This window comes from Protopterus annectens, chromosome 13.part0 (genome assembly GCF_019279795.1).
Source record: "Protopterus annectens isolate FY-2018-M chromosome 13.part0, PAN1.0, whole genome shotgun sequence".
Classification (NCBI taxonomy): domain Eukaryota; kingdom Metazoa; phylum Chordata; order Ceratodontiformes; family Protopteridae; genus Protopterus; species Protopterus annectens.
Genome location: NC_056747.1, coordinates 470,026,915 through 470,051,552, shown reverse-complemented (window position 1 = coordinate 470,051,552; position 24,638 = coordinate 470,026,915). Strand labels below are relative to the sequence as shown.

Here is a 24,638-nt window from a genome sequence, read left to right as displayed (position 1 = left end):
CGTCATTGTTTTATTCATAACCTTAAGTTTTTATTTTTCCAGGTAAATATTAACAGAATTTAGCCTGCTTCTAATAGTTTTAAGGGTAAAAAAAGTGACAAATACAGCTAGCATTAATGTAGGGATCACCCCTTCCCCCAAACACTCTCTGTATGGAATCTACCTTCCTCACATACACTTCCCTATTTTTGTTACACATAAGAAAACCCAAATTTTCTGTCATGAAAGGAAGAAAGCTGTCAACTCCTTTTGTGTCTCATATGACTTCTCCTATGGATGAGAGTAGAAGTGCAGATTTGAAACTTGCTTTAGTCTCTTTTAGTGTTACGTACACAGGGGAACCAATACATAAAAAGATAACATTAAGAACAGAGGAAAGATGCAGTTAGAAGGATGCACTTTTGCTCCACTGTAGTCAAATTGCCACCTCACTCTTTTTTTTTTTTTTTTTATTACCGCCTCATTCTTGGTAACCTCTAGTCCAGCGGTGATGAATATTGTGGTAACCAAGTGAGAAGGGCATTGCGAATTGATAATGACAAACATTGCCTAGAGATCACAAACCTTCTGTATCACCCAAAGAGGTCCCCAAAGCCACAACAGTACTACATCTCTCCAAATGTCTCAGAAATATGCTGCTTCCCAACCACTATCACAATCTCATAATTTCTGGTCAGTAAAGTAAAGACAGAAAAATGTCCTCTGATATAGCACATTGAAAGGTTTGATTTATGCTCCCTCCATTTCCCCCAGCACACATGCACAGTGACCGTCTCTTGATGTATTCACTGAGTGAAATGTTTACTGAAAACAACCTAGAGAGAACAGAAAATACAGAAATTTAAAAGCTTACCTCAGTTCTGAGACTTTCCAGCTCCTCTTTCAGAGTAGCAATCTCTCTGTACAGCTGCTCAATTTGTCTGTCCCTAAAGTTAGGTATGAAAAAGATGCAAACAATTAAACCAAAATTAAAAATTTAGTAATCACAACATTTGGGGTGGGAATAGATAAAAGTGCAATAACAACAGGTGGCAAATGTCATCTACTACTATAAACTAAAGAAGAAAGGTGAGTCAATGTATTCAGAAATTAAAGTTATGCAATTAGCTTAATGACAGAACTTGATGAGTAGATCCATCCATATCAAACAGTAAAGACTGAAAGTGGAAGCTTTCACTCAGCTCAGCATCTAAAATTTCCTAGACTACTAGCCCCTCCACTTTTTTGATAATGGTTTGTCAGTTTGCCTCCTCTCCAGATCTCAGGTGTTCTTCTCAAAAGTGGACCACCACCCACAGACATATCACTAGCAATCCTTCAGGCTATGGCAGCCATGAGGCAGACAGAATGTGGACAGATATGTTGCTGAGGAAGGGCCTACTTATCTAGATCTATTGCTATTTGACGTTCATAGCTTTCATATCGGGAGTAGTGATGTCATACTTCTCAACTGTCCAGAATTGTGTCTCATAGTTTTGGTCTGTTCCTCATTAAAATTTGAGGTTTTTTGCAAAATCATTGAGGACTGAAGTCACAAAATAATGACAAACATTTTAGTTCCAGACTTCAAATCCTTCAGAAAATGCATACCAATGCAAAACCTATTACTCTAGCAACATTCTAAATTTATAAGAGCAATATTTAAAATCTGTTCCTATTTTTGGGCCTTTGTCTCCCTATTACTTTGACTTTGTCCAGATTTCTTGTTCTAAGATGTTGAGAAGTATGCACAAGGTCCATCCATGTCATTAGTAGGATAGAATCCAAGCTTGTCAACCTGGGTAGTCATCATGGGAACATGCATCTGATTACTATGGCTCTAAATGAAGACCCGGGCTAAGAGATAACATATGGTTTTATACTGTCTTGTGAAAGTATGCAGTGAAGCCTCCATGGCAGCTGAACAAATATGACCTAAGACTGAATTTCTGAAAAATGCCAGAGAGGTAGCTATTGTTCTAGTCTAATGGAATGTGCTGTATATTTATACTGTTGTTTACTAGATAAATATTGTTGCCAAACGTATACAGCTAAAGTGCAAAACCAAATTAGTACCATCAAAGCAGATGAAACTGCAAGAAAAATGGGAAGGTGAGAATACAGGATTCATTTCTGAAAAAATCTGAAATGTATTATAATCAATATTAGCAGGCGTAACATTATTATGTTCAGCATTATCAGTGTTAAAAGAAAATGTTGTTACTGCCACAGAAACACAACTAGATGTTTAACACATTGCATGTGAGTGTTGCCAGCTCAGAAAGCCTCAGTAAGTAATTGTCAATGAAGGAAGTTTTGCAGTACTTATATCACTGCTTTAAAGCAAAAGTGCTAGTTAACTAGAACAGTCAGTGAATCGGCTCTTCTAACTTATTTTGTAAAGAAACTGAAACATTGTCAAGGCACTTAGTGCTCAAATATAGAAGAAGTGATTCAGCATGAGAAAAAACTCATGGGACATTCCTTTTAATTCCAATGTAATATTCTCTACCTCATACATTATCCAAAATCCTGGTTATGTTATCTCTTAAGTTAAAACAAGAGTACAAAATCAAAGCGACCATCCTTATTAAAAAAATATATATACACTGTAGGAAGCTGTCAATCTCACAAGCTGATGAAAGTTAAAAGTAACTTTAAAAGAAAATTAAAAATCTGTAAAAAAAATTATAACTATGAGAAATTCTGTAAAAGAAAATTATAGCAGCTGCTGACAAATACAAAAGCTTCCTGAGCAGTGTTTAAAACAAAACTACTTTAAAAAGGCTTGTCAGACTTGTCAAAGCAGATTAACAGTTTATTCATTCAAGGGAAAGCTTTACACTGAATTCTTTAAAGTAAAAAGAATTCAGGATTTTTTTTTAACATAAAACAGACACCGCAGAAGTTGCCTTTTTGCCTTAATAGCCTAGTATTTAAATGTTCTATCTTATGTAAGAAAATTGTCAGATTGATAGGGATGGGAAAGATCCAAATAACCTTGCGTTATCATTTATTTAACAGGCTTTAAAAACACAAAAAAATGCTTTTACAGGAACACAAAAAAGGACACAGTCAGCACCTTCAGACGGAGAATATGGACATAGAATTGATTTTCCTTCTGTTCTTTTTGTTTGTATTCTAGTCTTATACAATCTTTCAAAAAGAATTAAATTGGAAAAATGCTGGGAAGTAGGAAGTAGAAAAATATAAATTCACTTTAAGGTTGAATTACTTAGAGAAACAATGAACAGACTGAGAAATTATTTTCACCAACTGCTTTAACCACAATTATACTGCCAAGTCCATATGACTAACAATTTATTTACCACAAAGAATTTTAATTGCAAGACATTAAAAAAAAAAAAAATATATATATATATATATATATATATATATATATATATATATATATATATATATATATATATATATATATCTGTGTATACATGTATATATTGTGTATGTATACGGGTACATGCAATTAGATCAACTCACAAACCACCAACAGAAACTTATTTCTCATAAACATCAAAAGCAAAATACATACTCGTCAAGACAACCTTGGAGCATGCTAACACAATATAAACTATTTTTGTGGGCAAGATAGTACAGAACTGCAAGCTGAGTATGCTTTCTACAAGGTACGGTCTGCATACCCTCCTGCACTCCAACACCCCAGCTACTTATATTTACCAGCACCAAGACTTGTGCAATAGTGGTGAAATGACATACTCCCTTTCCTGCTATAACAGTGATCTTGCATCAATAAAGTGATCAGCTGCTTTGTTGCTCACCTGTGGTTGACAAAACAGATGTCAACTGTAAGGCTATTTGATCCAATGTGAGGAAGCCATATATGTATATACACAAATACACACACACACACACACACACACACACACACACACACACACACACACACACACACACACACACACACACACACACACACACACACACACACAAAATTTAAAAATGTTTTTCACTTTATCTTTGGTACAAGATACCAAAAGAAAAATACATTCTCTTGATTCTGTGCTGATGCACAGATTCTCAATTAACACAAACGGTAAAATAATAAATCTTTATAAATAAATCTTTGGCTTTCTAGCTTACAGTACACACCCAGTGGCCAAACACTTTTATGAAGACAGAAAAAGAAGCAGCGCATATTACCTGGAAGGGATACTGAGTCAGATGAATGCCTAGAGAAATGACATTACCAATATGTTATGGATTAAAAAAAAAAAAAAAAAAACAAGAATTATAAATTATCAACTGTGACTTCAATTATGTTACACAAAATATAGAGGACTATGACTGGGCCACTAACCATAACCACAATGTGTGTGTTCAAGACATGGATGACAAAAAATTCATATTTCAAGAATATGAAACGATGGGTTGTAATCAAAGATTTGGTATCTGGTCGTAATCCTTTGTAGTACAGGATAATTTTTAATTGTCTCCAAATGATGGCTTCAAAAAAAAAAAAGTTTGTGTGGCAGTTTGGCACCATCTGCGGTGCTACAGCTTTTAAAGTTATAAGCTGCCCTCTGATGCAGCTTTCTGGTGACTGTTGTCTGTGTGTAAGCACAAGATTTGCTCTCATTTCTAAAAACAAGATTCATATGAAAGAACCTGGCTGTAAAAACCCTGATACAGTTTGATTCCTATATATGAACCGGACTATAACAAGATTTTTCTCTTGTTTTTGAAGCACACCACATATTGAACTGACATTATATTTCATCCACACTCCAGTGAACAGGTAGTCTGGAAAACACTGATGCACCCATGAAAACATCTTACAATGCCATGGCAACAAGAGGAAATTAATTATTAAAACTGAAAACTGTTCCAAATTATAAAAGGATAAAGCCCACAACATAACTCACATCACCTGGTAATGCGTAATGGCCTGGGAGCTAGAAGAGCTAGCCCGTCAAGGTGAAAGTAAGTGACCGGCACCATCTAATACATCCTAAGTGAAAGGAGATGGTGAGTCCCAGTGGTAGCCAGGTCAAGCAGAAATCAGGATATGAGCCAGAAAGCTATTGCTTGGGCTGCCAAACAGCAATTGCTATAGCCAATATTTGCTAAGTACATGGAAAATGCATGGGCCAACTGAGCTGTCATTGCTAGTCTTGCTTCAGCAGTGGGCATGCATGTCAAGGTATCACAGCAGGAGTTACAGAGCCAAAATTCCTGATGTACAGGGATGACTGCATCTCAACCAGGGAGCTCTCACTGGGCTATGGGAATGTACAGGTGCAGGAGAGACGTTGAGGGTGAGAAGTTATGGCCAATAAAAAGATAAAGGAAAAATGATGTAGCAAGTACAAGCTGTGTTGGTCTGGTTGCTGGAATGCATTATGGAATAAGCAATTCCAGTGTATATCATCATGGCAGTTACACTAATACAGTACAGCACAGGGCCCAAGCTATGCTCTCAACAGCTGGACTACATTAATACCCCAATAAATGCATCTTGTACTGCCAAAAAGTCTATGAAGTTCTTTGTGTAGGGACAAAAGTGGTCAGCCTTTTACTTATTAAATTGTTCTATCTACATTAGTGCGTGTGTACATTCAAGTTTATGTGCACTAGCACAGCCAATGCTTCACTTTGGGACTGCCTTGAGAGTTTCAGGTTCATTATGTCATGACATTTCAGCTATCCCAAAGACTGGGTAGCTGTCAGACATCACAGTACCATGATTATTTTCAGTCTCCCAGGTGAGCACTCTGCATTGTTATGACAGCTAAACTACTGCACCATTCCCCCGACATAAAAAGTATTTTTTTTCATCAACCCACTAAACTCTGCTCATATGACAAAAGTCAAGCTTTTATTGATGTGTATCCATGTTGCTTTGCTATGACAGATGCATCTTTTCATAGTTAAAATAAACTGCACACAGTGAGATGCTATAATAAATGGTGATTCTACCATTTCAGGAAACACCACAAGGTATATTACCATAATCTCGCCAACAGACTGTCACAAGCAATGTTATGATGCAAGACCCATTTCAGTGGCCCACTGAAAACAGCAGAGACCAGCTAGCATAATGGTTAAGGTCTTCATCTTCCATGCACAAGGTACAAGGTTCAATCCTGAACTATGGCCAAAAAACATGCTGTGTGTTTCCATCTCAAACTCCGCAATCAAGGGAGCTTTGTGAAGTAGCACAGACTCTACACAGTACCCTATAGGGGAAAGAGTTGTACAGACCAAACCACTTTGGGTATCTACTGTGGTGCGTAGTATCCTGAAGATAGGAGAATATGGATCACAGACTGTGCACCGTGGTAGGGCTAGCCACTCAATGATGTAAAATACAGCTCTAGGTGCTTCTGTCACACTGACTAATGTTGCCAAAATGGGCATGGATAGTTACCAGTGATAAGTGGGTTTAGGACTGGCCTACTTAGACCAACATCAGACCCATGCTAATGGTGGGAGGGGTGTATGTGCTCCATTTGGCCAGTGTGTGCCAGCCATAGAGCCCAGCAGCCTTGGGTTATTAAACTACTGGATGGTTGGTGTCTAGTTGCCCAGACTTGGTTACCTGGGATAGTTCTGTCTGGACATAAAACCAATCAACCTGCCAACCATGGAACTGAGAATTGCTACATTTAATGTAGGTTCACTGACAGGACACAGCTTGGAAGTGGATGACATGATGATACGGAGGCTGGACATCCTATGTATCCAGAAGACAAGATGGAAGAGCAATGCAGCGAGGTCACTTGGCTTACAATCCAGAATCATCTATTAAGGTGGTGGACAGGCTAGAAATGGTGTGGGAACTGTGGTGGGAGAGAGGCTTCAGAAGGCAATGAGGGATATCATCAGAATTAGTGACAAACTCATGGCAATCATAATCATTCTCAGACTATGCCCCACAGCAGGGTTACTGTAACCTCATCTGATAGTGAGGAAAACAGTGTATTCAGACAGCAGTTGCAGGACCTACTTGATAAAGCAGGACAACATGAAATGGCGTTCATAATGGGAGACTTGAATGCACACATCGGGACAGACGGAACAGGATATGAGGACTGCCTGGGTCCACTTGGGTGAGGCAACAGGAATAAGGAAGGAGAGCCCATTCTAGACTTCTGTCTGGCAAATGGCTTGATAATAGCCAACTCATGGTTCAGAAAGACAGCCAGTCACAAAATCACATACAAGAGTGGCCAATATGCAACTCAGGTAGACTTCTTCCTAGTAAGGAAAAGGCAGAGGGGTAGAATCGATTATTGCAAAGTCATCTCCAGTGAAACAGTTGGCCCACAGCATAAACCACTGGTTGCCACAATCAACTGCAAGCAATTATCAGAGAAAGCTCTACGGTCAACACAGACAAGACTGAAGACATGGAAGTTAACTGGAGAGAAAGTACAACAGTTCAAGAAATTACTCAGTGCTCTAGCACCCCAAGAAGAGGAGGAAATAGGTGGAGAAGAAGGTCAGTGCCTCAAAACAGCATGTGTGATGACTAAGGAACTGATATGTGGCTGAGCCAGGTATTTAAATAAAGTACATAAGGAAAGTCCAGGAATCATCAAAAGAAAGGAGGAGTGCAGGAAAAAGTGTGAGACAGGAAAGACATACCAGGCTAGGAAGGAATACTGGTTGGCTAACAGAAGATAAGAAAGGAGTTGCAATAGAAAGAATAGGGCATCGGAGGCACTCTACCAGCTTTTGGAAAGCGACTCAGTAGATGGCACAAAGAAGCTATAGCAGGTTGCAAGGCAAAGACAGGCAGATAATGAAGATAGTCAGACACTCTTCATAAGGGATGCTGGCAACAACCTGCTCATCAGTCCACTGGACATCAAAGGCAGATGAAAGGAGTATTTCCAGAAACTTCCAAATGAAGAATACCCCACAGAAGCTGTACTGCCCCAGAAACAGCTTATGACGATAGAAGAAGAGTAGCCCATCAGAGAAGATGTAAGAACTGCACTAAGGAAAATGAAGTCAGGAAAGCAGCAGGTTCAGATGAGATGACAGCAGATATGATAAAGATGCTGTGTGAGATAGAGGAGAAATAGCCCCTGAGGGTACTCATAGCAGTGTGGAGAGAAAAACATATCCCAGATTTCTGGAGAATAAGCATACTCATGCCAGCATACAAGAACAAGGGACATCCACAACTGTGGGCAGTACAGAAGCATCAAACTCCTGTCACATTATATGAAAGTTCTGTAGAGGGTGACTGATAAATGGATACACAGAGTAGTACAATGTAAGATGGGAGATGAGCAGTTTGGATTCAGATCACGATGCACAACTAACCCCAATGTTTGCAGTGAGAAGAGGCTAGAGATGAGAGATGAGGAAAGAGTCGAAATGGGCATTCCGAGACTTGGAGAAAGCATATGACAAGGTCCCAAGAAAGCGGATTTGGGCAGTACTACGGTGGTTCGAAGTCCCAGAAATATTGGGTAGAATTAGTGCAGGCTCTGTACAATGACACAATGATTCCAGTGCGAACAGTGTTCAGTCTCACAGAGGGGTTCCTAGTGGGAGTGGGTGTGCACTAGGGTTCAGCTCTGAGCCCACTGCTGTTCATATTGGTGATGGACTACATTAGCAAACAAGTTGGAGGGGACAGATCAACAAAAATGCTGTATGCAGACAATGTGGCATTATAGGCAGACTGAGCAAGAACTTCATCAAAGGATAGGGGAATAGAATGCAAAACTGAAGGCAAATGGGATGAAACGAAGCACAGATAAGACAGTGGTAAAGGCAGGAAATTGGGGGAAATCAGAAAAAGCTGAGATAGAAGGAAAGATAGTGGAACAGGTAAACAGATTCAAGTATCTGGGAGGGGTGGTTGAGGAGAAGGGAGGTCTGAATGAAGAGGGCATAGCTAGAATCAAAGGGGCTGCAGCCAACTGACATAGAATCTCAGGTGTAGTCTATGACAGAAGAATGCCAAAGAAACTGAAGAGTAAGGTGCACAAGACAGTGGTGTGACCAGTGCTACTATACAGTACAGAAACCTGGGCAGTAAAGGCATAACAGATGAGGAAGCTAGAGGAGATGGAAAAGAAGTGCCAGAGAAGGGTGGTAGGATGCACACTGTGGGACAGATGAAGAAATGAGAACATAACAGCAGAAGCCAAAGAAGTTCCAATTGCAGAAAAGATCAAAGAGAACATATTACGGTGGTTCAGACGTGCAGAAAAGCAGAAGACAATCTGGTGAAGATGATTTGGGACAGACAGGAAGAAGGTAAGAGGAAATGCAGATGCTCAGCAAAGAGGTGAATGTATTGCGTTAAAGAAGATCTGCAACAGTCAGACATGAGGGTCGAAGAAGCCAGGAGTGGGGCACTGAATGTAGAGGGATGGCGACAGTTAACCCAATACCCCGACCCCATGTAGAAAATGGGAAAAGGGGGCTGATGACGACTGAAAACAGCACACTGTTATGGCAGGAAAAATGGAACAGTTAATTACTCAGACAAATTAATGTTTTTTAACACCTTTATTAAATTATCACTTAGGACATAGGCAAACACATTAATATAAAATAAAGCAAACCATATTAACATGTTTCCCGTTACATACATTATTTATCATGTATGTTCTTTTTACAACTCTCATCAGTCCAACATTACATAAATTGCTCAATTCCTGCCTTCCCTTAAAATTCTCTCCTCCTCCTGAATATTATTCTGTATGTAATGTATCAACAATTTCCTTTTTTCTATGTAATTTGTTCCTCCCCCTTAGTTTGTAAAGATCCTTCTTCCAAGTTCTTTTATTTCTGTTCAAGTATTCAGTACTTCAAATACAGTTGATTTATACTTAAATTTCCATCTTCCAGCAAATACCACCAGAATTAAAATTAACAAAGCCTTACCATGTCTAGACAATTGAGATCCTGTGCCTCAACTCAAGACTCATTTCCTTAGTCACACCTATTTGCTCATCCTCTATTTCTGACAGTGTAGGGAATTTTTAAAACCTGCCAACATACCTCTCAATATCTTAGTGCAAGAAATCTGGATAAACTCAAAAATAATGGGGGACAAAGGCCCAAAAATAGTGACAGATTTTAAGTATTGCTCATATAAACGTAGAATGCTATGTTTTGTGTTAGCATGCATTTTTCTGAAGTATATGAAGTCTGAAACTCAAATGACTGTCATTGTTTAGTGACTACATTCCCCAGTGATTTGCCAGAAAACTACAGCTTTTATGAGGAACAGACCCAAAAGTATCAGGCAAAAAAATGGCCATTCAATGAAAATCTGAACAGCTGAGAGGTATGGCTACTAACTCATTATACTCGCAAAACATATGTTCTCAGTTACCTTTTTTTCCCATTACACCTCCAATATTTGTCATCTACCTGGAGAAAAATTCTTTGAAGTCTGGTTGGGGTATAAAAATACCTATTCAAACACTTCCAAGCAAAAACACTAAACTTTCTTGCATACTTACTTGTGAGACATATATATATATATATATATATATATATATATATATATATATATATATATATATATATATATATATCCTCCCATTGTTTCTTTGTGAATTGCTTATCCAATCTCTCTTCTCAATCTTTTCTAACCTCTTCTGTTTGATTCCTATAGTTATAATGGAATATTTTATATGTCCTACTCATTATTCATTTTTTAACAACTTTTGTTCTAGATTCAACTTAAAACTCTGCCAGAACAGATATTTCACTTAGGATTCCTCTATCACTTTCTCTTTGCATACTCTCTGAAATCAGTCTCTGATAGGGAAGACATTTTCTAACCTGCAGTCCAAATGTCTTCTTGGTCTTCATCACATTCTATTACCTTTCCCTCTAGTTATTTGCTCCCAATGCATTGGTTCCTTTGCCAGTTTTCTCCAGCAAACTCCAGACCCTGTTCACCTAGTCTCTGACCTCTACTTGCAGTCATCCCTATTAACAAATTCTCCTTTTTCCATTCTCGTGTTGGCTTAGCTCTTAGAATTCTGTACGACTTGTGGCCTATCCTTAAGGAAAAAAACAAAGTCCCATACACTCCATATTTCTTGAATTTCTCCCCTGCTTCACCATCATCCCTTTTCACTTTGAATTATAGCCTCCTGCTTGTGTCATGTATATGAGCCTTAACTGTGTAGGTCTAAAATATCCATTCAAATCAGGAAATCCTAAGCACCCTGTTCTGTTGCAAAAATCATCTTATTCCACTTAACCCTTGCCATTTTCCTCTCCCAGATAAAATCCTTCAACTCTCTACTATTGTCCACAACTTCTCTGGTCGATAAAAAAATATACATGACCTGTATATAAAGGGACTAAAACATTTTCACTGCTTTTATATTACTATCCATAAAACAAGAGCTTCCAGTTTGTCAGTTTTTGTATTATCTTTTATTCTGCCTCTTCCCATGTATCCTTAGCTACCATAACATAATCCTTTTTAACCCATACTCCTACATACTTCATTTTATCTTGTCCCATAAATATGCATATTGCTGAACTAATTCACAAATGGGTAGTTTACAGCTATAGCCTTTGTTTTGTCTTCAGTAATTTTATATCCCGAAAAGACTTGAAACTGTCTCAGAATATTCCTCAACACTAAGGTGTTGTTTTCTAGTTTTATCAGATACAAAATAATATCATCTGCAAATAAAGCCAGTGTTTCATGACTGCCATAACAATTACAGAATTGATTTTCTGAGATCCCTTATTTACTTTCCCAGTGACTGCATCTTTACTAATACAGACTTTGCCTACTTTCTCATGGCCAGGTTTGGAGAATACACACAATGGCCTCCTTGAATTTACAAATTCTGCTGCGGAATACCAGTCCAGTTATTCACTTGGGCTTTTAAAATTAATACAATCTGTTCTTTCCAGTTTATGTGATACAGCAGAATATGTTAGGTGTTCTCTGGGTGCTCTATCTTCTAACTCCATTTTTGAAACAGCTTTTCTTGAACAGTTTCATACTCTGCCAGTCTTTTCTTAATTTTGTCCTCTGATTTTTAAAGTTTTATCAGTTTATCTAAATAGCTGTTTCAGCTTCCTTCATTTTCCTTCCTTTTGTTATTTGAACTGACATACTTCAATGTTTCATTTATTTTAATCAGCTCTGAGCAAAGCTGACAATTTTCTCTCTCTAAATTACTGGAATCCATCTCTTGAATCAAAGCTGTAGCTTTAATCACTTCTTGCTAAACAGCCGAAGGATTCTTCCCGGTCAGTGCTTTCTGTTAACTTTTCTAGTTCATTTTCTTTCAAGCTCCTCAAGTTTCTTCTTTGCTGGCACCAGCCAGTGTACTTGCTAGTCAGTAACAGAGTTTTACTAAAACAGGCAGAATTACTGTCCCTTATTGGGTCTATATTAGATAGTCGAAGTTCCGTAACTCTGAACACCTAATGGTCGAACCATTAAGCTTGAAGTTACAGAACTTTGACTACGCAAAAAAAAAAAAAAAAAATACACAACGTACAAAACATTAACTTGTTGTAAGCAGGGGGGCAAGCCCCCCTGCACCCCCCGCTACTTAAATATACCAACTCCGAGATCGCACCACATTGAAGTGAATGGAAACCTCCACTTACTGAGATTTCCATTGAAACGCTCAAACCTTTACAAATTCGAAAGTATGGTCTCGATCATATGTGGTTCGAACCTGTAAAAGTTCGACTACGTGAATGGAACCCCGCCCTTATCTATAAGTTTCTTTTTTCACACTGGGAAAGCTGAATTAAGCTGCTCATCAATGAACAGCAGCCTTGGAAAGCCTTCTTCAAAACATTAATGATATAAAGTGGAGTATATGCTTTACAGCCCACCCACAAGTTTAACAAAGTCAACACGTCTAGCCTTTTTCAGTCACGTTTTCTTGTTAAGACATATTTCACAAATGTGACTGTTGCTTTACAGTCTCACATTTATTCACATTTCAATATTGCTGGTATTCCTGTTCATCTCCATCTCCCAACACCAGACTCTGGGTTCAAGTCTAAGGTACTCCTGATTAAACTACCCAACTCCTATGCTTTCTTTCGTCTCTCAAGCAATTTCCTTTGGATCACTGGAAGAGGTTTCACTGGCAAAGTTTCTCTATGAATTTTACTGTCAAAAGAATGAGAAGCAGTCCCCTTCTGCTTGCTGGCTCAATTTTTGTTTGATAAACTTTTTTATTCTCTCCTTAGCTTGTTCTGCATCACAATGTACTTGATCATCCATGAGAAAAACATTCCGAAGACAGATGCACACATCAACTTGAATCTCACACTTGCCTCTTCACATTCCCTGATTACTGGGAAAAAGTTGCTTCTTTTCTTCCTGGTGTACAATAAATCATTTTCTACTAACACTCTGCTGTCTTTGATTTTTAATACTTTGCACTTCTGCCCCAGTTTTGTTAGAAACAACCCTTTCTGGTGATATGATTGCATTTTTACTAATAAAAGTCTTTTTTGATTTATAGTGGTAGGTTTGGAGCATGCACTTGGTGTACCCTTTCAATTAACAAATCATGCTGTGGAACACCAGTCCAGTTGCTTATTTGTGCTTTCAAAAAAATTAATATGGTTTGTTCCTTCTAGATTCTCTGGTACATGACAAAATCTCAGGTTCTCTCTCTGCATGCATGCTCTATCTTCTAACTCTATTTTTTGAAACACCTCTTCTTGAAAAGGCTCATATTCAGTCAGCATTTTCTTCATTTCAACCTCTGATTTTTGCAGTTTTATCAGTTCATTTGAACAGCTACTTCAAGCTTCTTCTATTTTTCCATCCTGCTATTCGAGTTGATGTATTCCTTCAATGTTTCATTTATTTTTATCACCTCTGAGTGCAAATGGTTTATTTTTTCCTCTAAATTATTGGAAGCCATCTGTTTTACCAAAGCTGAATCTTGAACTGCTTTTTCTTGAACAGCTGACAAATCCCTCCCAGACAGTGTTTTCTCTTCATCTTTTTGGTTAATATTTTTTAAGGTTTGCCAAAATTTCTTCTTTGCTGGCATCTAGATGGTGTACTTGTCATTAACTGAATTTTACTCAAAAACAGTTTCAATGGCACTCCTTTTTCTCAGTTTCTTATTTCACACTGGGAAAGATGAAGCTAAGCTGCTGATCAATACACTCACACAATAAAAAATGAAAACAGGAACAAAACTAATCAAACGTCCAAATATTTGAACTCAGGAATGTGAAAGACTGACCAGTTCATGGTGTTTCAGAGATCTAGGAGAGGGAAAGCTTGATTATACTTTGTTAGTTCCGAAAACAAGACTGAGTGAGAACCAATGGTGATAAAAAGTATTTCTGGTGTCTTAAGCCAGACCCCGTTAAGGTGGCAATCTTGAAAGAGGAGTCTGGATGCAGAGTGAAAGAGCAGCTGGAATGAAGGACTAAACTACCTGAGTAAGGTGCCACATTTATGCCTGGAATACCTTGTGTAAGATCATTTACAAAAAGTGAATACAGGAATCAACCAACTGTGTTACCAGACACCTGAAATCAGCAACTTGAATGAAACAGTGCCAGCCAGTTGGAAGAATGACTGAGTAATCAATGGCACCTCTCCTTTACAGCTACATTTTTTCTTCTACGTGAGCACCCTGTCATGGACAGTGGAAGGCAGCTCTGTTAATAACTGCACAATCCTTAGTCTCAGGAGGAGGGTAAAGGGGGAGGGGGTCAGAGCAAATGCCCCAGCATATACAAGAAAGCATAACATGATCACCATAAGACTTGAGTACTTGCACTTCAACACTTCGGCAAAGTATAGTCTCCACCAAGTTATGGGGGTGGGAGGATGGCACAACGGTTAAGTTGTTTACCTTACAGACACAAGGTGCAGGGTTTGATTCGCACATGGGGTAATTGGCTAGGCTTAAAATGGTCCACATGGGCAGTTAGCCTAGTTCTAATCTATTAACCTATTCCCTCGTATAAAAAAAAAGAAGTTATGTACTCACCATAACGTTCCATTTGAGTAGTTGTACTTCATTTGTCTTTAACCTGTGGGTTGCGGATCTATCGATCCGAGCCGGCAACTTTTAGTAGCATCTGCTCTGAGCTCCAAACTCCTCCCCTTACCCATAATACACCTCCACTGCCTTCCATCCCCCAGATCGAGTTTGCTGAACCTTATATGGATAACCCAACCTGAAAAATTACTTGTGACCTACACTGCAGCCCATAGGCTGATCATATGCCAAAGGTCTAGGGGAAGGAGGGAGGGATGGCTGAAGACAAATGAAGTACAAGTACTCAGATGGAACGTTATGGTGAGTACATAACTTCTTTATCTGAAGTAGTTTACTTCATTGGTCTTCAACCTGTGGGATAGAGTCCTCAGCTACTAAACTCCTGGGAGGCCCTCATGGAAGGATATTCCAGAGCACCGTGGAACCAAAGGATGCTCTCCTTCTGAAAGTCAAATCCAATTTGTAATGAGAAATAAATGTATGAGATGAGAACCAAGTAGCTGCAGACCAAATATCCAATGACACTCTAGACCAAAAGGCCGCAGAAGTAGTCATGGACCTAGTGGAATGAGCTTTTACCTGACCTGAGGAGACATGCCTCTGTCCTTATTGGCCTGCATGAAGAAATCCATCTAGCAATAGTGACCTTGGAGATAGGTTTCCCCAAAAAGGGTTTATAGAAGGATACAAACAATTGATCAGATTTACGGAAATTTTTTGTCCTGTGTAAATAAAATCGTTACTGTCTATGAACATCCAACAGGTGAAGCTTGTATTCCATCTTGCTAGTAAAACTGAGAAAAAAACACAGGCAAATTGATGGTCTGACTGATATTGACTGGAGATGCCACTTTAGGAAGAAAAGATGGATTGGTTTGAAGGGAAACCCTATCTTTGTGAAACATCATGTAAGGAACTTTGATGGACAAGGCTTGTAATTCTGAAACCATTTTGGCAGATATAATAGCCACCAGAAAAGCTGTTTTCTAAGATAAAAATTTCAGATCTGCAGTTGTGGCAGGCTCGAAAGACGGAGCGACCAAAGCTTGAAGAACCACAGTAAGGTTCCATGGGGGAACAGGATCTTTGACCAGGGAGTGTAACAAAAAGGTGCCTTTAATAAAAGCTTTACACAGTCTGGAAGAGGCTAAAGAGGCCGAATACTCACCCACATGAAAAATGAGAGACAGCAGCCAACTGAACCTTGCCAGTAGAAAAACTAGCTCCGTGTTGAAAAATATTAGCTAGAAAATCAAGAATGGTGGAAATAGGAGCCATGAAGGGGTCTAAACTCCTTTGAGAGGCCCAAAGGGAAAAATGTCTCCACTTGCTGTGATAAACCTTTCTGGTCGAAGACTTATGAGCAGCCACCAGAATAGATCTAACTGAGGAGGATAGTCCAGGAGTCCTAGCAATCACTGGAACTGGAGCAGCCAAGCTGTGAGCTTCAGACTGTCCAGATTCGGATGAGGCACCCCTGAAGGGTGTGAAATTAGATCCTGAATGGGATCTAGGATCCAAGAGGGAACCAGATGGTGAGACCAAAGGAAGGGAAACAAAACCTGGCAAGACCAGAACGGGTCAATGAGGATCACTTTGCTCCCCAGTCAACGAGCTTTCTGTAGAAACCTCGGAATAAGAGGTACTGGCGGGTAAGCATACAGAAGACAGGGAGGCCAAGCATGAACTAGAGCGTCTCTGGGGTACTCCCCCGACAGGGGGTTCAGAGCGAAAAACTCGCTGCACTTTGCTTTGGAAGGAGATGCAAAGAGATCACAGCAAGGTTGACATCATTCGCTTAAGATCTGTTCCGTTGACAGATTCAGATACCACTCATAAGGCATCAGAATGGTCCAACTTAGCCTGTCTGGTAGGATATTGGACCATCCCGGAATGTGCGTTGCAATGAGAAAGCGACCAGTGGAGATCGCTCATTCTCACACTCTCATGGCCTTGTGACAAAGGGGGTAAGATCTGGCCCCTCCCTGTTTGTTGATATACCATACCACTGACATGTTGCCTGACTGAATTGCAATCATTCCCAGAGGAAGAAAGGCATGAAGAGCCTACAACACTAGAAGGGCCGCCCTCATCTCTAGAATATTTATGTGCAAGCTAGTCTCTATGGGGGACCACAGGCCTTGGACTGTCCTGCCCGAACAATGCCCCCCCCCAATGCCACTGTGGCTTGGGCCGGGACAGGAACAAAGGGTTGTCCCTCCAAAATGTCCAGACAGCACATCCACCATATGAGGGATGACCGACAGACTCGACTGAGTTGAACTGCATATGCCAATGGCAGTTCCAACAGGGACCACTGTACAGCCAGAGTCCACTGTAAAATTTGCATGCATAACCGGGCACATGGGAGAAGAGTTATGGTTGCCACCATCAAGCCTAAGGCCCTCAACATCGATTCCGCCATTGGGAGATGAGAGTGGTAGATCAGGGAGAATTGCATCCTCAGGTTTTGAACTCTCTCCGAGGTCAGGAAGCTTTTGCACTGAAGAGTGTCTTATCCTGGCACCAATGTAATCTATCACCTGTACAGGATCTCGGAGAGATTTGGATGCGTTGATTGTGATCCCCAAACGCAGGACAAGAGTCAGGAAATAATCCCTGGTTTGGGAGAGTAGACGCCTGGTGGGAGCAGTGAGGAGCCAATCGTCCAGGTATGGATAGACCTGAATCCCCTGAAGTCTCAGATGAGCCGCTACCACTGTCATCACTTTGGTAAACACCCTGGGGGCTGTGGTGAGACCAAAGGGTAGGGCTCGAAATTAGTAATGATTGACTCCTAACCAGAAGTGGAGGAACCTCCTGGAGCTTCCGTGCATTTTTATGTGTTAGTAAGCATCCTGGAGGTCTAACGAACACATCCAGTCGGTCTCTTGCAGGTAAGGCATGATGGACTGTAATGTGACCATCTGGAACTTCTCTTTGGCAACTGACAGGTTCAGGGTAGAGAGGTCCAGAATGGGCCTTAGGTCCCACATTTTCTTTGGCACCAAAAAGAACCTAGAGTAGAAGCCCAATGTAGACTGATCTGGGGGGACGGTTTCAATGGCTTGTTTTTCTAGCAGCTTGGAAATTTCCTGTGCTGCTTCCTCCCCTTGCCTGAGTGGTACATCCAGGAGGTGTCTGGGAGATTTGGGGAAACCCACAAAGGAGATAAGAGTATCCTATGAATATGATCTGAAGCACCCAGCAGTCTGTTGTTATGGACTCCCATACCACTAGGTGCAAGGACAATCGTCCTCCGACTGCCTCCAGAGTCGGGCAACCCCTCAGGGTTGCTGTTCGGGTCTGTCCAAGAAAGGTTCTCGAGATCCAAAATTCCTCAGACCCCCCCCTTCTGCCTCTGGGTAGGCGTCCATTCTCTTGAGTGCCCTGGAAATACTGTGACTTCTAGAACCACATCTTCTTTTGCCCTCTCTGGTTCTGGGAAAAGGACCTTTGAGGGTTCGAGAAGCAGATCTCGACGGCAGACAGTGTCTTCCCGTCCTTCTGACTCTGGAATAATGTCTCTCTGACAGTCTTAACAAAGAGAGTAGAGCCGTCAGAAGGGCATTGGCAAAGGACGCCTTGAAGGGTTTGCATTGTGCTTCACGGACACGTCGGACCCAGCCACCATAGCCGCTACTTCCACAGCATGTGAAAGGAGTCGCATGGACGTGTTGGAAACTGCTTTTAAAGTGGCCATCCTTGCAGAGACTGAAGCCTTGTCCTCCTGTGACATGGACTTGGGGGTAGACTCCTCCAGCTCCTTTACCAGGTCGCTTTGGAGTCTGCTAACATGGGCCAGGTAGTTCAGTGCCCTAATCGAAAAGGTAGCTGAAGCGTAAGCCCGCTTCCCTAGGCGGTCCATCATCCGCAACTCTTGGTCAGGAGGATGTACCGAGGAACTCTCCTGAGCAAGTTCCTTCTTTGTGGCTGCTGCTACCACCATAGCATCTACAGGGGAGCCCTTGTTCCATGCTGGTCTTTCTATGGGGGGGCTTAAAATCTTGTCAGGCCTTTTTGGGATAGGTTCCAAGGTGTCCGGTTCCTGCAAGGTGACTAGATCCACCAAACGATCCATGGGAGGGACACCCAGGATGTAGATGGGCCTGTGCAGAAAGCCTCCAGGAACACGGACTCATCAGAAGGAGGTTTGGAGGCAGACCAACCTCCCCGTTGGCACAGGATTTCCATGATGTCTCCAAAGGAGAATTCCTCGGGAGGTGACCTACGGGAACATTCTCCATCATCCAAGTCCGTGTCCTCGGTGAGGGACTCGGGGGAGTCCAAGTGCCTCCGCTTACACGTATACTTGCGAGGTACCTCTACAGTGAGGCTCTCCAGGGGAAACTTGCAAGCCACTGTTCCTCAGGGGGAACTGTCTGGGGTTCCTTGAGCATGGGCTGTCCCTCTGGTAAAACAATGGGGACCATAGACAGAGCCGAGGGGGTCTGGGTGGAGTCCGAGCGGCAGTCAGGGGGCATGATCCAGCTGAGCAAACCCTTTCTACCATGTTGAACGCCGAAGGAGAGCAAACCTCCTGAGAAACCAATAAGAAGGCCAGTCTCACCGGGTCCGACGAGAGAATTGGAGCCGGGCCCGAAGTGGATGGAGCTCCAAGGGAGGGAACTTGGCCCAACGAAGGCAGAGCCGATGAAAAAAGTTCCACTCCCTCGGATCAGACACCCAAGCTCTGCCTCCGAGAGTGGTTCGGATCTGAGCTGGTCAGATCCGACATGCTCCAGGCAGCTGTAAGCGTCAAGGAAGCAGGCACTGTTGGCGCCAACCCCCTGACCAAAGATCTGAATACTCCGAACCCGAAGGTCAGATCGGAGAAAGATATATTGGCTGGAAAAAAGGAAGCAAGCTCCCCCCTCCTGTGGGAGGGAGGGTTGGCAAGACCCCCATCTGGATCTGAGTATGGATACACCTCCTCATCATTTTATCCAGATCAATCTCCAACAAAGACTGGGTGGACCTCGACAAGGCCACGGACTCCGACCTGGCAGGTCGGGGCACTGAGGCCCTAGAAGCTGAACGAGTGGGGAGGGGGAGCAAAAAATCCACACAAGTATAGAAACTAAGCTAACTATCCTAAAACACTACAGCTCAACACACCAAGTGAGGGGAGGAGAAAGGGGAACCTATTCTACCACTACCTAACAATTTTTAAAGAAAGGAAATAGTTTAAAGGTTTTTTACCCACTTGAAAAGTTGGAGCTCAAGAGATCGCGATACAAAGCTACTGCAAAAGTACTTCAGATCAAAAAATTCTCTCATTGGCAGCAGTAATGACATCCCTTTCGAAGACTTTGTGACAGTAAACTGGAAAAGGTGAGGGTCAATGACGGGCCTAGAAACAAAAAACTAAAACATGAAAACCAGAGGGCTCAGGACTGCACCTTAGTGGATAACACTTAAGAGGGGATTCCAAGTCTGAGGGAAGGCACTGCAAAACTCATCAATAGTAGTTTGGTTAAAAGGAGAACCTCTCAACCATGATCATGTTTTTCACCAGTGTCTAAGCTCTCTACCTGAAAGACTAGTGATCACCTACATCAAATACATGGTTCAGATTTTCAGAGCCTGCACCTGTAAGAAGTTGTTTCCCTGTATTAGTATACAGAAACTGTGACAGAAGGAAAGTCACCATTTGTGATGTCCTTCTGTATGAAACCATGTTATAAACTGGAATTTAGGCCAGACGTGTTAGTTAATGCCAACACCTAGTAATGGGCTATTTTTCATCAGCTTACCAAGTTTTGGAGAATGGAAATAGGCCTTGGGCCAGTGAAGTAATTGAGACTGGCCACCTCTGGAAGCATAACAATAAACATATGATTTCTTTGATACTCATAAGTAGTGAATGACAAGTTAAAAATAAAAGTTAAAGGTTTAACAATGTATTTTGAAGTTATCTAAAGGAATGAGGATGGAGATGGTCATTAGAACCACAGCCTTCACCTTGGACAGACTGTAGTAACTTTTTAAATTTCTTAACTGTTAAACAGGAAGCCTGAAGAATGTTGTGAATCAAAGACAGACTAAGACTTGAAAGGCTGTGGCGGTAGGGGTGGCAAAAAATGGGGGCATCTAAAATTTATTCAAAAGAGCATTTGCAATATCATCTGTGGTGGGCTCAAATTTATCTGAATACAGAAGCAAAAAATATGAAGAATATTGCAAGTTCCCAATTGTCTTCTTGCTCTTCCCAGAAGAGATTAGGCTAACACAAACTCTTTTGCTAATTCTGTTTGAGCTTAACAGATCTATTTCCAGTTCCTGTAAGCCAGAGATAGGCCAGGTAAGACAACTTTTTCCATCTTACCCACATGCTTCCCCTAAGTCTTAGCACAGCTTTTATTTCACTAGTTTAGCCATAAACATCTGGCCATAGGAAGCCTTTGATGGCTAAAGAAATCTAAGTACCCGTGTTAGAATAATTTGAGTATTCTAAGCTGAAAGGCCTTCAAGCACTCATGTCACTGTGCCACACAAGCTAGGTGGCTAGAAGTCCATAAAATAAGCTAAAACAGCAATATTCCAAATTAAAATAAACAGTACATAAATCAATCAGTCTCTACAGACTTGAAAAAGGAATAACTAAGAACCATGGACAGAAGCATCAAGTAACTTAAAAGAAAAGGCCCTGCACAAAGCTTTCATAGAACCTGGAGAGAAATTTTTAGTTTCGTCAAACTATGGATTTATTAGAAAATCAAAGTGAAGACCTCATACACTACTTCCTTCCTACTGGGATACATACATTGTTAGATCTTAAACTTAGCAGTACAAATGAATCCAGAAATTATTTGCCTCCTTGCTACTAAATAAAATAGTGCAATCCACCAAGCAAACAAAAGGGCATTGTGTGGCTACCAGGCTGCCTCATGCTCAACAACTTTCTAAAGTAGGGAATCTCACAGAACAAGACGAGGCGCAATTGCACAATGCTACAGAGAAAATAAATGGAGTACCTGGATAATATGCACAAGTTTAGAAAGACTGCTGTTAAGCAACTGTTTTTGATAATAACTTCAGAGCTCAAAAAGTGTTGACACAATGACTTGCCAAAAATAACCACAGATCCTGTAGAAGTATTAGACATGTTTCAGAAATTTTATGAAAATCTGTATAAAGCACAGAAGTGTGGATAAAAGAAAGCACAAATGGAAATATTTAAGTAAAACTTAAATATGACAAGGTTAGAGGTACATGAGATCCAACAATTAACAGTCAAGATAAGAGATGAGATAAAAATTGTGAGGTATAACCAATCTACAGGAAAGCCTACAAGAATAGATGGTATTCCAGTAGAAGTTTGGAAGTTAAGAGGGAAAGAAAGTTCAGAAGATCTGGAAGGTTTTGTTTAACAGTATTTTAAAAGGAGGGGAGGCACCAACATCCTGGAAAAAAGATGTGGTGGCTGTAATACCCAAGACCCATCTGATCCAGTATCAAATGGGTCCATTTTAATTTTAAACCATGATTATAAAATGTTTATGTCTATAATGCCTACAAAAATAGCAAAGGAGATGCCAACATCGATAGATATGGACCAACATGGTGCTGTGCAGGGAAGACAAACATTTGACAACATTAATAGAGCAATGATGATCCACAGGGAAGCAGAAAGTAAGAAATAACACTGTTATTGACGGGTCTTGATACAAAGAAAGCATTTGACAGAGTAAGCTGGGATTTTATGAGTTGGGCAATGGAAGTATTTGCATTTCCTGATACAATATTAAGGTATAACAGAAGGATATATGAGGGATTGGAGGCAAAAATCAAAAATGGGAGGGTTCCTCTCTGATAAGTTGTGTCCGAACAGAGGAACCAAGCAAAGATGTATATTTAGAACCAATGGAAAAAAATGGTGTTCAAGAAAAGTTGGCTTTATTTGCAGATGATATTATTCTGTACCTGATGGAACCAGTAAAGGATATCTCAGTGATGTGGAATATTCTTAGACAGTACTGTTTTTTTTGGGGATATAAACTTAATGAAGATAAAACAAAGGCTACAGCTATAAACTATGCACCCAACACATGAAATGATCTAGCAATACTCATATTTATCGGGACATGATAAAATGAAGTATTTAGGAGTAAGGATTAAAAAGGATTCTGTAATGGCAGATAGGGATATGTGGGAACAGACTAAACTAAACAAAAGATAATTCAAAACTGAGAAATTGGAAGCACTTGCCTATGAATATGGATAGCAAGATACAAGCAGTTAAAATGTTTTAGTCCCTTTAGTTTTATACATGTCAGGCATACTTTTATCAACTAGAGGAGACGTTGTGGACATTAAAGAGTTGGAGGACTTTATTAGGGAGTGGAAATGGGCAAGGGTCAATTGGGATAAGATGATCTTCCCAACAGATCAAGGAGGTTTGAGATTACCTGTTTCAAGGGATATTTAGAGCTACACAGTTAAGGCCCTTACACACAACACAAAGCAGAAAGCTACAATTCAAAGTGGAAAGGGACGATGATCAAAGCGAGGGGTAATTCAAGAAATAAAGAAAGAATTGGATTTTGGAAGCACGTCCTTAAGGAGAACATCAGTCATGCAGGGTCCAAATGGAGGGTTGTTGGGGTCCATAAGGAGAGATGAAAAGGCAACAAGCAAAGGAAAGTAGTAGTGCTGAAACTGAATTCATCCTCAAATCTTGGTAAGTACCTTCACGAGGTAGACCCTGTTTTCACAAAATCTCACCAAGGCGACACTGATATATTGACTGTATTTATATAGCATATATCAGGGACAGAAGTAAGTCAAAAATTAAAAAAGATAGCTGGGTGCACAAGACCCAGGATAAAAAGTGCCCAATCCTGGTAGGCGCACTGGTGCCAGAACTGGAAAAGATGACAGTGCAGAATCCTCAAAATATGAAAACATTACTAAAATGGAGCCAAGCCAGGACCAGGTGGAGGATGCCCCCCCCCCCCCCGCTGTTGTAGGAGGAAGTAGCAGTCCACAAAAATCACAAAAAATGATATGCCAAACAAGAGCCATAAAGATGATAAAGTGGACTGTTGAGGATAAGAAAGAAATTATGTACTGTTACTATTATGCAAAAAGCCCAGAATTTCCAGCCACAAGATATACAAACGATTACGAGAGAAATTAGAGGAAAGAAAAATACTTCAAGAAAAACTGTCAGAAGCTTCAAATGAAAATTTGTGTTCATTAATACAACAGATTTGTGAAAAACAGTATATAGATCAAGAAACTTTGATCTGTTTGGAAAAAGAAGCATCTGAGGAAGTGCGAAAATACAAACAACAAAACCAAGAGCTATTTGAAAAATATAAAAAAGAAATATGGACATGGAAAAGAAAGAGATTTGATATGTTACAATATTTATGCAAAGCAAAAAGTCAAATTAATCAATGTAAAGAAGGCAGCTCCAAAGATATTAGAAGAGAAATATAGGCAAAGGCATCTGGATATGGAAAATTTCACAATAAAAAAATATCATCACAAAGATGGAACGTAGAAAAGAAGATTAGCAAAGTAGAAGTTAAAAAATAGATGTTGAAGTTATGGAGTGCCTGCGAAGTGAAGGATTTGGTGTAGAAGGTCAAACACATGTTACATCACAGCAGGATGGAGTGAGTCCTCAAAGTAGGGAGAAACAGGAAGATAAGGAAACAT

The 24,638-nt window shown here is 40.5% G+C and overlaps 1 protein-coding gene across 1 annotated transcript in view; it reads right to left on the bottom strand.

The window, feature by feature from the left end:
- The window catches only part of HIP1 (huntingtin interacting protein 1), a 2,554,439-nt gene that overhangs the window by 875,713 nt on the left and 1,654,088 nt on the right, over positions 1-24,638 (bottom strand). The window contains exon 13 of the mRNA XM_044054110.1: positions 854-926. Coding sequence (XP_043910045.1) covers positions 854-926 — 73 coding nt within the window. The remainder of the gene's footprint in view (positions 1-853; positions 927-24,638) is intronic.